Below are 13,225 nucleotides of genomic sequence, written 5' to 3'. Positions count from 1 at the left end.
GCCTTAAAAGTCCCTTCTCACTGCCTGGGCTTATCCTCTCCTAGAAGAAGGAAAAATCTTTGCAGGTACAACTGTAATAAGCCAGGTCATTCTGAGCATCCAAGGTTTCTGGACATTTTTCTGGAAAGCAGGTAGGTAACTCCTGCCTACAGCAAGCAGTGATACTACCTCAAGTAGGAAGACAGAGTTCCTGCTTATGGTACACGTGGTCCCTTGGTGTTTATGTTAGCATGTCCAGAGGAAGTCCCTCCCCAAATCTGGCCCTAAGGATCCTCCAAGGTCCTCCTGCTAAGCAGTTCTGTGTATTCCTTATCCTAAGTAAAGGTCCTAGTCTAAGCATAAGGACCAATTGTCTTGAGTTACCTTTAGCCCTTCATGTAGGCTCACTCAACTCGCTCAGTCTAACCGCTACCCAACAGCCTCTACTACTATTTCTGAGAAGACCCACGAGATGGAGACAGCATGGCAGGGAGGGAATGCGAGTGTGTTCTGCCTCTGCCAAGGCCCGTGGTCCCAGACTTACTTGTGTTGTGGTTGTTGGTTGTTTCCGTTGAATACTTGAAATGAATGGTTCAAATATTCCTTTAATTCTGTTGTCTTTCAGAAGGAAAATATTTGGAACTTCTCTGCTCAAAAGGCACATTTTCCAAATTGAGGCATTTTAAAAAGCCTGATATCACTACACAGCTCCGTCTCATAGCCTTGAGGATATTTGTAAGCAGTTCCAGCTTTCTTGTTTTGTTTTGCCACAATTGAAATTCCAATTTTTTTTGAAAATTAGTGCTGAGCTCTCTGCTTCTAGAAGGTTGTTTTAAATGACCCTGTCACAGAACTGGAGATGGATTTATCTTAATATCCTTGTATCAATTTAATTTTATAAAGATTTTCTTCAGTATTTTCTTCCTAGATCAATATACCTGTGATGGGTGGCCAATCTTGGCTGTCAACTTGACTGGAATTAACATCTGGACTATATCTGCATTACATCTGGAATTAACTAAAATGTAAGCATCTGGGCACACCTGCAAGGAAGTTCTCTCGATTGGTTTGTTTGAGGTGGGAAGATAATGCACCCAAATTCAGATCATGGTCAGTCAGAAGAACAACTGCAACTCTGAGCCACACCCAATGGCAGCCAACATAAAATGACATGGAAGAAGTAGGCTTTTGCTTTTTGCCTGCTTAACCTTACTCTTGCTGGTAAGTCCATCCACCCTGCTGCTGAGGCATTCCTTCGCTGTTTTTAAAACCTACTTCCCTGGGATTCTGTAGACTGAAAACCAGCTGAGACATATAGCCTCACAGACTGAACATCTACCAGATTCCAGTCAGGAGACGGATATTGTCAGATTAACCAGACCATAGGCTATATATACCCTATTTTCTCATAAATCCCTTTTTAGTATATGGATTCATTCTATAGTTTTGTTCCTCTAGAGAACCCTGAATAATACAATAGAATTTCAAGTTTTTATTAACATCCACACATTACCATGCCTAAGCAAACCTGAGGAACAGAAAACTTTAAGCTTGTAAGAATGCCCATTTTACAGTGGCCCAAGGTAACTGATAGAGCATTGTCATTGGCCTGATTTTCCTAAGACTGAAAATTCGATCTCATTCCAAATCAAGATTATGAGAGTTCTAATGCTCTAACATTGAGCAGGGTTCAGGCATTAATTTTACTAGTTTTGGGGATGGTGATGATTGGTAACAAAAGATGAGGGTTTTCTTCTTGCAAAACCATGATTACTGTTCATAATATTTCATAATAATGTTTTTCCTGAGCTGTTTCTTTTCACTCTTAGTCATACATGTATATATAAAATCTCAGTAATAAATCTTACAAATTCCACTGAGTATGTATCTCAGTAAAAATAGTTATGTGCCTCAATGGAGCTGATAGATATGCAATCATACTGTAAATAATGTGCAAAGAATTCAGTTTTCAAACAATAAATTGTATAAAATGTCCACTATTATGACTGGAGTCAATGTAATACACTTAGACAACAGTGGACAAATGCGACTTGTGGTCCAGCGTCCAATGCATCCACCTAACTCTATCTAGTTAGCTAGCATCTACTTACATCTGTCTACCTATTATTTATCTGCCTGACTGTTATCCATCCATGTGTCCATCCATCTCTCCTTATATCCCTATCATTTATCTATTTCTACCTACCTATCAGTTATCTATCTTGCATTTATCTATATCTAGATAATACCCAACTGTCTTTCTATTTATCTATTTACCATATAGCTTTCTGTCACATATTATTCTACCAATGCATCTTTTATCTCTCTTATCTGTCTGTCTACCTATCATCTATTATTACAATCACAAAACAACAAGCTAGCAAGGGTAGAGTAAGAACTATTCAAGCTCAATGGATTCCTGAGACAGTAAATGTGCACACTTGTCATTTCAAGCCAACATCATACAATTTAAAAATCCTTACACAGTGGTATCCAGTAATGGTATGTAGATATAAAGAAAGGAATACGCTCTAGAAAGCTATTGTCACTGGCCAGCGGGCAGTAGCAAAGGTGACCAAGTTCCTATGACCAAAGTGTTCCATGAAAGAGAATAGGAGTGTAAGAACATGAGTTCTGCTCCTGCTGTCCCCTAGTGACCATCTTTCAGTGTACAGGTCCTCTGGGAGTTTGATGTGAGTGGCTGCCTCAAGCCAAGGACTGTAGAGACCTCATCATGAGAGCCTGCTGGATGTGAGTGCCACACAGATGCCTCACAGCTTGCATGCCCCATCTTGAGTGCTTATGAAATTGCTACCTCTACTTTCTTTTCTTCTAGCATGTCTTACTCTTTGTTTCAGATTGACACACTGGGATGGGGGATGCTCAACTGAGTGTTTTCAGAACCTGGACTCTAGACCTTCCAGCTCAGTCAGGGCTATGGGCTAGGGATTCCAAAGTCTGGGAAGTAGGCCATCTAGGCCACCCTTTTCAAGTCCCAGGAATGACATCTCTAAATCCCTGGGCCCACGGCCCTCCTGCCCTTATAACTTTCCTACTTGGCAGAACCCTCTGCCCCAAACTATTCTTCACTTAAAAGTGTGTGGTTCACTGGATCTTCCAGCCAGTGCTTATCACAGTTCCACCATGAACAGGCCCAGGTACTGTGGTGGGCACAATGGTAGAACCTAATTTAGTCCCTGAAGAACCCATTTGCTAGCAAACATGAGATTTCTAATGCCAATCAGTCATACTTCAATGTGCATCCAAATCCTACAAGAACCATCTCCATGGTAACCTCCCCAAAAGTATACATAACATACCTAACCTATGTAATGTAATCTATGCTAAAAATACTATCATCAACTAATTTCCCTATCACCATCCTGACTGTCCCTAAATACCCCCAATTCAGGTTACTCTTGGCTGTGAAATCTAAGAATTTAGTATAGATTTATTAGTGCCAGGAGTATCTGACCCTTACTCTATGGGTTAAGAGCATACATTCATTTATTTTGTATGATATTGTGAGACAAAGTTGTCATCTACAAAGTTCATGCACAAGAACAGGAATTGAGTTACAACAAACATACCCGCATCATCATAGATACGTACGTACATATATATACATACATCCATGCAAGTATATACCTCTCCACCTAATCCCGACACAAATATTTTAATCTGTAAATAAATGTACAACTTTGTGTTGGGATATAGTCATAGCTATCCTAGGCCATGAGGTGGGTATCCCTGAGAGGCAAACTCCACTGAATACCTCTTTTTCCTGAAATTCTAAGATTTTGTTTGTTTCACACTCCAGTCAAGCCTCCTATGATCAGTAAAACACTTCCACATACACAAAAGTGAATCTGAATGTGGAGTCCTGATCTCATTTTAAAAAATGGTAATTGAGGCAAGCGACTTCTGTAGTTGCTCATGTCTGGATGCCCAGTGATGTACCACCATCCCTGCCCTCTCCCCTGGCTGCAGACAGGCAGCCTGGTGTGGTCAATTTCCTTTCCTCCTCTGGGTGGGTGTAATCAGCATTTACCCTCTGGGGAGAAGTAGCTTCCCAGTGAGTGACTTGGAAATCTAAATCAATCTAAACTTCTTCTCTTCTCCAACTCCTATACCCTTGCCATTAAGGGTAACTGCTTTTAATTGTTCTAAAATTACAAGTCTTACCTTTCCCTTGTAAACACATCCTTGCATAATCACTGGCTTCCAGGAGTAATAATCAGAGAGTTTCTGGTGGTCTGGTGTGCTTGCCAAGTTAAATTCCTTCCATGCACCCATACAATTCTTCTCTCTTTTGGTAAGTCATAGACTAATTACATAGCACCTCAGTGGGCCCACCTCTTTCTGATCTACAGATATTTAGCCATTCAAAGGTGAAAGAAAAATCTCTGAGACAAATTACAGAGTTCATGTAACATCTAGAACCATCCCTACATATTTTAGAAGAAATGTTTATACTTTATTCTTTGCTGTTATTATTTATGCATGTGAGCGTTTTGCCCGTGTGCATATACATGTACCATATACACGCTTGGTGCCCACAGAGGGCAGAAGAGGGTGTTGGATCCCCTGGACCTGGTGTTACAGACAATTATGAACCATCATGTGGGTGCTGGGAATCAAACCTAGGTCCTCTGGAAGAAAAGCCAGTGATTTTAATGGCTGAGCCATCTCTCCAGCCCCAGACGAAATGTTTATGCTATCTATGGAAAGTATACAGGAGGTGACATAGTAATTAAAAACAAAATATCATCTCAAATATCTGCTTAGTAAATAGTATAGTTGACAGAGAAACTGATCTTTTAAAGGAAAATTCTTCAGAATATGAATTTTACTTATACTTTTAACCATTTATTCATTTATTTATTTATTCATTCATTCATTTATATTTTCTTCATTGTCCCCACTTCCCCAAGGCAGAGTTTCTCTGTGTAGTCCCAGTTGTCTTGGAACTCAAATCTGTAGACCAGACTGGCCTTAAACTCAGAGCTCTGCTTTGCCTCTGCCTCCTGAATGCGGGGATTAAAGGCATCCCCTACCATTGCCTGGTTATTTATTTATTTTTCAGACAGAGTTTCACAAAGCCCAGGCTATCCTCAAACCATAGCTGAGCATAACCTTAAATCCCTGATTCCTCCTGCTTCAACCTGCCAAGGGCTAGGATTAGAGGCATATATGTCCACAAGCAGCCTCCTCTGACCACTTTTAATATAACTGAATTTTGCACTTGAGCCAAGGGAGATAATGCCACGTCCCCAAACTCACCTGGTATCCTGTGGGGATGAGAAGGACGATGCGGAAGATGGAGACACACTAGGTCCAGGAGAGGGTCTGGAGGACTGGAAAGAGCTGCTGCTGAAGTTGCTGTATCTAAAAGGCACGGAGGTTGGGATTGGATACAGAAAACAGAGACAAAATAAGCGAACAATAAATATAAATAAGACCATGTAGCTTTTTGCAAGAAAAATATTTCTGAAGATGCTACTATGAATAATGATGATTTAAAGCTGTAGAGATTTATTGCAATTTGATAAGTCTTCGTTAAAGAAGTTTCCCAAACTTCAAAACCCACTGCGTAGCAGGACTCATAGCAAAGCGTTTCTGAAGAGACACCATCTCCTCTATTATTTTATGAAAGTACATTAAAGTTAATTGTGACCATAACTCAAGAACCCAAACTGTGATCGTCTGAACAATGAGGATCTTCCTTGCTAATTGTGACGACACATCATGAATGCCATCAGAGAGCTGAAGAAATAACGTTCGCTTGGCTAAAGAAACATCGTAGTATTGAAAATTCCACTGCAGGTCATTTTGAGTCCATCATGTTTCTTTCCCATAATCCCACAGAGTACTCGTTTATCTCCAGGCCTTCTGGACCAGCCTACTCCTAGAGGTGACGGAATCCATGGTATCGTTCAACCATTTATCCCACCTGAAACCTGCAGTGGTTAAAATAAAATGAACTTTTATCTTTTCCGGCCATCTCTATCAAACAGATGTCAGGATTTGTAGCTTTCTGTTTTCAGGAAAAGATGACCTTCAGTACGCAGGTGCCACCACTAAGGGCACTAAGGAAACAAGTCACAATCTGAACCCAAGACAGCTTCAATCCCTACATGTCTTGTCACAAGGCAAGGATAACTCATTCCTTACACTGCTTAGGGATATTGCATTAGGATATGAGGGACTCCGAGGGTCACTATGATTCATACATACATACATACATACATACATACATACATACAGAGAGAGAGAGAGAGAGAGAGAGAGAGAGAGAGAGAGAGAGAGAGAGAGATCGAGATCTTCTTGGACATAAGAAGCAGTGGCTGAAAACTTATCAACACTTCTGACAAGTGACTAGACTTTAAAGATGTCCCATGAGATGTTAGCACCAGAAAACCACTTTAACATTTCTAATGCCAACATGAGAAAATATCACATATGGGGGGCTGGAGGATGGCTCAGTGGTTAAGAGCACAGACTGCTCTTCTAGAGGTCATGAGTTCAATTCCCAGCAACCACATGGTGGCTCACAATGAGATCTGGTGCCCTCTTCTGGCCTGCAGTCACATATGCAGGCAGAATGCTGTACATAAAATAAATAAATAAATCTTTAAAAGGAGAAAATATCACATATGAAAATGCTCAATGGTGCATTATTTAGCTCGTGATGATGAATTCAACCAGGTACAAGGCAAGAATAGACAAGGAAGCACGGAGCCTTGTTCATTGTTGAACCATTCTGCAACCATAAAAGAGTGACCCATTTTATAAGTGGCATCACGAGAAATGCTGATCAATGGGCTGAATGGAACCACCAAGACATAATAAAGCTTAGTCTCACTATGCAGAAATAGTCTCGAAAGTAAAAATCATTAAAAAAAATTATGTTCATGGGCTATCTACTTTTAAGCAGTGGGAGATAGATATAAAATTTCAAGTTTTAGTAATGAATTATTACAATAGAAAAATTCATATGCCATGCTCTATTCTGTGCTTCTATCTCTGGCTCCTTGGCCATTATTTCTTTCACCTGTATGCTGTCATGTGTCAGGTATGTATTGAGAAAGGAGCCCTCCCCATTGAGACTCAGACCACAGGGTTAGCCAATGACCTTTTCTGTATGTCGATTTCCCAGTTCTTGGTTTCTGGGGACTGTTCCCCTTTCTCCTCCTCTTCCTCCTCCCTCAAAACCATCTCAGGTCACACTGAGATCCGACCTGGGGCTTCATGAATATTAGGTGAATACTCCAACCCTGGGCTACATCCTTAGACCTTCTGTTCATTTCCGATTTTAAGACAAGGTCTTCCTAAGTTTCCCAGGCTGGCTTTGAACCTGTGATTCTTGAAGAGCAGGGATTGCAGAATTTTCTCTTTTGTTTAAAAGTCCACATTTTACACATCTAGTAGGTTAATTGCTTCTCGAGGTCAGCACTTGTTTGATTTTCAGAAGGATTCACAAGTCACAGGCCATGGAGAAGGCAGCAAAGCAAAGAATGAAGCTGAGGCCAGGGCACCAAGTACAGCCCTTCCCTTCCCACAGAGGAAAGGGGAGAAGGTGGGCAGTGGGAGGGACAGAGCTGACTAGAGCCGGATGCTACCACCACACAAGCTCCCAGCCTGGCTGTCCACCAGCTGCCTGGACACTGGGTTCTTAGCCTGGCCACTAAAACTCACCCTCCAACTGCATGCGGACATCCTGCTGAATGTTTTCACAGGATCATGTTGCTGAAATTATGTTTAAGTGACGTTATGGAAACAAACCATGTACAATGTGTTTCTCCCTCCTTTGGTTTTTCTAATGGCCAAGTAATTAATTCAAATGCCTCACAGCCTGCTCAATTTTGCTTCTCCATTTCAGCCAAACTGACTGGATCATAATTCACTATTCAGCATTTTTGTGCATGAGGAGTGGAGGGTGCATTATAATGACTAATGGCTTGGTCACTAGTACCAATTCTTCAATTGTAGTCAGCCACTGAGTAGCCAAATCTGTTACCATACAGATCCACAAAATCCACAACTGGACATAAGAAAGTTTGATTCCCCCCCCACTCCCCCAACAATACCTAGAATCTTATTAAATGACAAGCTGTGCTTAGTTAAACTAAGGCAATCTTCATTCACAAGTGTATGTGTGTGTGTGTGTGTGTGTGTGTGTGTGTGTGTGTGTCTGTGTTTTACAATGCACAAATGAAAATTTACAGGTTTCTATTATTCTCATTCCCAAGGACTATATGTACTTGAAGCTTGGAAAGACCAAGGATGCAGAGAAGAACCTTCAGGTGCTAACACCATTCCCAGAAAGTACAGAATGGATCTCCATAACAGGCTGAGCCCTTGCTGGGAAAGCTGAGGTTGCCGATGTCTTCTTCCAGGCCAAGCTTTAGATAGCTCTTAACTTGCATACTGATACTGTCTGGGGGGCGTGAAAGACTCATGCCTGACTCACTGGGTAAAAACTGTGCAAGAGCCCAATGTCAGGATTTGGGACTTGGAAAAGAGCTACAGGGAGCCCAGAGTTCTAAGCAAGAAGAACTGGGTCTTGGATGTGTTCTAAGTTGGCTTCTTTAGCTGGCTCCTTCCAAGCAGCTCTGATGGGTCCCCTCCTCTGGCCTGCCTCTCTTCCCACAATGACCTCTCCTTTTAGGAAGCAGAAGAAACACACCCTCTGGTAGGCTGAATTCATGTGGGCCTGGTAAACCTTCAAGATGACAAGGAATGGGGCTATCTGGAAAGGGATTAGTCCATAGGGATTTACTGAAGGTGCAGGAGGAGGAAGAGGAAAAAGAGGAGGAAGAGGGGGAAGAGGAGGAGGAAGAAAAGGTCCATTCAGAGACCACCTTGAGCAAGGATTCATGCCTCACACCCCACACTCAAGTCTCTTTGCACTACCTTCCTTCCTGTCAGTGGGAACTAGTGATAGAGTCTACTTCTTAGTGTGTGCTCTTTTTGTAAGAATCACTTAAGGGTTAAGTGATACTTGTAAATACCAACTCCATGAAAAATAGAGGTTCTAAGTTAAAGGGAAGGCTCTAACATTAATGTAAACATTTAGACAATACACAAACTAAATTCTCTTATAACTATTTCAATTCATTAAAAAAAAAAAACTTTGCACAAGCTACTTAAAACCTTGAGGGAAACTCCAAGATTCTTCTAGATTGCATATAACCAAAGATGTTGCCAGTCACAGATGATGAACCCTTCAGTTATTAAACGGAAGGTCTGAGGGCCCTGAAGATGGGTCATTTCATGGAGGGAAGAGCTACGTCTTGGTCAAGGTTTATAAAGTTTCCTTTGAAACAAAGTTAAAATCCTTGCCTGTCACTGAGGTTTGGAGGTCCCCATAAAACAGGCTCTGGTGACTGCTTTACCCTTGTTGACAAGACTCTGTCTGAAGAACAGAGGCATTGCAAGCCCAGGAGGAAAGCCATGGAGCTACAGTGGGACAAACTGTATAGGTGAACCTAAAACCACCTCTCCACACACTAGCAGACAGACTCAGGCCAAGTTACTGTGTCTCTCTGAGCCTCGGGCTCCTGACGTAAATAGGAACTAGTGACAGAACCTGCCTCTTAAGGACTAAGTGATACTTTGAAGCAGCAAAGTATCATGGGAAACAGAGCGGCAGACTCATAATAAATGCTCAGCAAAGTCTGCCCTAGCATTTTTATTCTAAGAGGGAGGGCTTTACAATAATCAATGATTGTGGATACAGTCACGGATATAGAAAGTTGAAAGATATATATTATTAGAATAGATTTACCTGTTTATTTTACCACTTAAAAGGCAATTTTTAGAGGCTGATGAGGTGATTCCATGGGTAAAGGCACTTGTTGCCAGGCCTGACGACCCAAGTCCAATCCCCAGGACTCACAGAGAGTCTGACACCGCTCTGATCAAGGCGAGAACCAAGGTCCACAAGCTCCCCTTTGACTCGACACACATTCCCCACCCAATAAATAAATAAATGTAATAAAAGAAAATTTAAAAATCCAATTCAGACATTAGAAAAGTAAAAATATATACAAATATCCCTACTTCCTACTCCAGCGTGGGGCAACAGTGAAGGCAGTTACCTCTACGACAGGCAAACAACGGCTACGCTTCCAATCTGCCACCAGGGCGATTTCTTATTACAATACCTGAATGCTCAAAATTAGATGACGTGATCATCTTAAGGCTCCAGGAATTGGTTCAAACTATAACTCTGTGACATTAACGGGCAGCCTTAGCAAACACAAAAACCACATGAGAGGAAACAAAGCCGGAAGCTACAGGAAGGATAAGGAAAGTACAGTTAGGATGCCCAGTTATTAGAAGAGAAAGATCAGAAGTCAGACTCTGCGGCAGCAGCTCAGTGGGAGGGGTTGGGGGAACCTGGACGGAGAGGGCGGCACACTGGCCATGCTGCAGGCAGAGGGTGCTGCCCTCCCCTCCCCTTGCAGGCCAGAAAGGCCGTGCTGAATGAGGGGATGGACACACAGACCCTGACAGACTGTAGCTCTAAAAACACATTAGTAGTTACGTTAAACCAAAGAGCCTAGCTCACACAGGTGACTTTTGCATCTCCCTGTTCCCACGGAGTCAGTGGTCAAAGAGATAGTTTAGCCACAGTGGCTCTGTGTCTGAGTGAGTCCATGCAACCAAGCAAAAGAGCGAGCCGTGGGACACAGTCGTGTCCTCTGCCCTTGGGTTAATAACACGCAGGCCTCACTGCAAGCCAGTCTACCTGTTTTCCGTCTGAGAGTCTCCTCCCTTGTCCTTAGTGAGGAGAGGTGAATCTTCAAAGTCATAGGAGAAGAGGTGGAAGGGGCTGTGGGGCACGTAGGGCAGCTTGTCTATGGTGGGAGACACCTTTGGTGCGGTGGACGGCCGAGGAGCCAAGACAGGGCTGGGAGGTGGTAAGCGAGCGGCAGGCCGGCTGGCCTCAGGCCCAGAGGTCCCAGCAAGCACCGGGCTCTGTGCTGCTGGGTTGGCCGGAAGCCACCTTCCCTGTGAGGTGGGACTTGAGGTGGTACGGAGTGTAGAACTCTCTGGAGTAGCATCCTTCTCAGGAGGGCTCTGCTTGGAGGCAGAGCTGGCTTTGCTGTTGACCCAGGAAGGCGGAGCGGAGAGAGGAAAGAGGAACAGAGATTGGAGAGAAAGGGAGCAAAGGTTAGGAAAAAGAGAGCGACTCGTTATCAACCCACGCGCTTCTATCCCTGTTTCTTGAGATATAGCAAGAGTCCAGGAGCAGAAGCATCCGTGGGCCTGGTACTGCTGGTCACCCGAGAGGTTGCATCTTCAGAGAGCAAAGAAGAATCTACCAGACAGTATGGCCTCTGGGCAGACAGAGGCTCTGGGAGGGGACTGACCGTGCCCCAGGGCTCTTCTGGAACCTTCCTATTTCCTTCTCAGGGTACCCTGAAATGTCACAACTTAACCTTCATCACTATCTTAGTCACAAAGACTTGTCCTTCTGATGAAAAGCATGTGCTTTAGTATCGGCTTTCAGAGCCCCTTTCAATACAGATACAGATGGGAGAAAAGGAAGCCTGAGGGATGTACCACACCAAAGACAGTTGGCAACAAATGGAAGACAAACTCTGCCCATTTCGCTTACCCAGGGCCTAGCACTAAATCTTCAACATCTGGACTCCGCCAGTTAGACCCTTAGTTAGAGTTGGATGCTCCCATCCAGTCCCCCAAACAGGGCCATCACAGAAAATGGTACACATGCTAGTGACTTGATTGTGGCATGCTAGAAGAGGTAGATACTCAAAACCGTCTTGTGGCTGCCTTAAATATGTGTGCTGTTTGTCAATGAAATCATTTTTAAATTAAAGGTGGGTGTGTCAAACTTATCCTTTTCCCAGGTCCCCAGCCGGCCCATCACTATCCACTAGTCTGGCCAGTCATGAGGCGGGGCTACTTTCTGCGGCTCCTCCTTCCTCTCTCCTTTGAAAATGTGGCTCCTGCTCTAGCCTCAGCCCGTCCCTCCCTTCTCTCTATGCCGGCATGCTTCTTTGCAGGCCTTCCGAAGGGGGGAAGAGCAAAGAAACCAGCACTTGTCAATTTTCGGAGGATCCCCTAGTACTCAGGAACAGGAGGGCGGCCTAGTATTAAATAAAGACTTTTATGTGTATGGAGAACAAGGCAGGTGCAATCTCTGCTAAGTCTCCCTGAACCCTGAACCGTGAAGTTGTGCAAGAAACATTCGACTGTAACTTAATACCACCTCTCCAGGAAAAACATCCATCCAGAGTGACAATCAGTTAATGAAGGAAACTACTCAAGCACAAATCCATTCTTGAACAGTGGAAGATGAAATGACTTCTGGACATTCTTGCTTTATAAAGACGTCATGGGGACAAATATCTGTACAATTTAAGGCATCTGTAAGGTGCCACATCTGCTAACGCTGAACAAGGACAGACTAGGCTTTATTGAGGTGTGTGGATGACCGCAAGCTCTCGGTATGGTAGGTGTCCTGGGTATAAATATGAATACTGGGTAAGTTTCTATGTTGAAAAGAATAAAAATTGTTCCCTTCTACTTGTATAAAATCATATTTGAATTACCAAGACAGTTACCCATCTATATTAGTCAATATTGTACTAGAAAAATTAGAAAAAGGGAAGTGTGTAGAATTTTTACTGTGACTTTTCTGGAAAGATTTTTAACTCTCCTTAGTGGAAATGAGCCTTTGCAATCACCATCGATCTGCTTGAACAAATGCCCTGGTGATAGAAGGAAGAGTGTTCAGAAAACCATGTAATTCCACACTCTTCCTCCTAGGCCTCAGACTAAGGTGTGTTCAGGTATTTTGACAAAAGTGGTCATTCAGGGCTTATGCACAGGGACACGAGGGTTACCCTTGTGAGACGGTGAGGTCAGGAGATCAAGAACAAGTGATGGCAGCAAACAGTCCATGAGGAAAGAACCCCTGACTACTGGTAAAAGCCTAGGTGGGTCCAACCTTCAGTACCTGTCCTTGCCCTGACACTGGGCATCGTCCTCTCTCTCTTCCTCTGAATTGGGCTCCGTGATTGGCTGTTCTTCTTCTTCCTCCTCCTCATCCCTGAGACAAGACCAGGAAAAAAGGAGCACACAGAAACAAGATGGAGACACAAGATGGACATCACAACAGGACAGCAAAGCACAAAGAAACCCAGAGTGATGATGGGAGAAGGGGTCTCTGTTTGTTAGCTGGGATAGCCTAGGTATCTCTAAGAAAAGG

The 13,225-nt window shown here is 43.2% G+C and overlaps 1 protein-coding gene across 6 annotated transcripts in view; it reads right to left on the bottom strand.

Annotated features, from left to right (window-relative positions):
* Positions 1 to 13,225, bottom strand: part of Fhod3 (formin homology 2 domain containing 3) — a 440,137-nt gene that overhangs the window by 102,272 nt on the left and 324,640 nt on the right. For 2 of the 6 annotated variants that reach the window (NM_001415720.1, NM_001271332.3), the window contains 3 exon segments: positions 5,263 to 5,367; positions 10,736 to 11,092; positions 12,974 to 13,066. In NM_001415720.1, coding sequence (NP_001402649.1) covers positions 5,263 to 5,367; positions 10,736 to 11,092; positions 12,974 to 13,066 — 555 coding nt within the window. 6 annotated transcript variants of the gene reach the window in all.

This window comes from Rattus norvegicus, chromosome 18, assembly GCF_021556685.1.
Source record: "Rattus norvegicus strain SHRSP/BbbUtx chromosome 18, alternate assembly SHRSP_T2T, whole genome shotgun sequence".
Classification (NCBI taxonomy): Eukaryota; Metazoa; Chordata; class Mammalia; order Rodentia; family Muridae; genus Rattus; species Rattus norvegicus.
The sequence above is the reverse complement of the archived record's forward strand: the minus strand, read 5'-3'. Positions and strand labels throughout refer to the sequence as shown.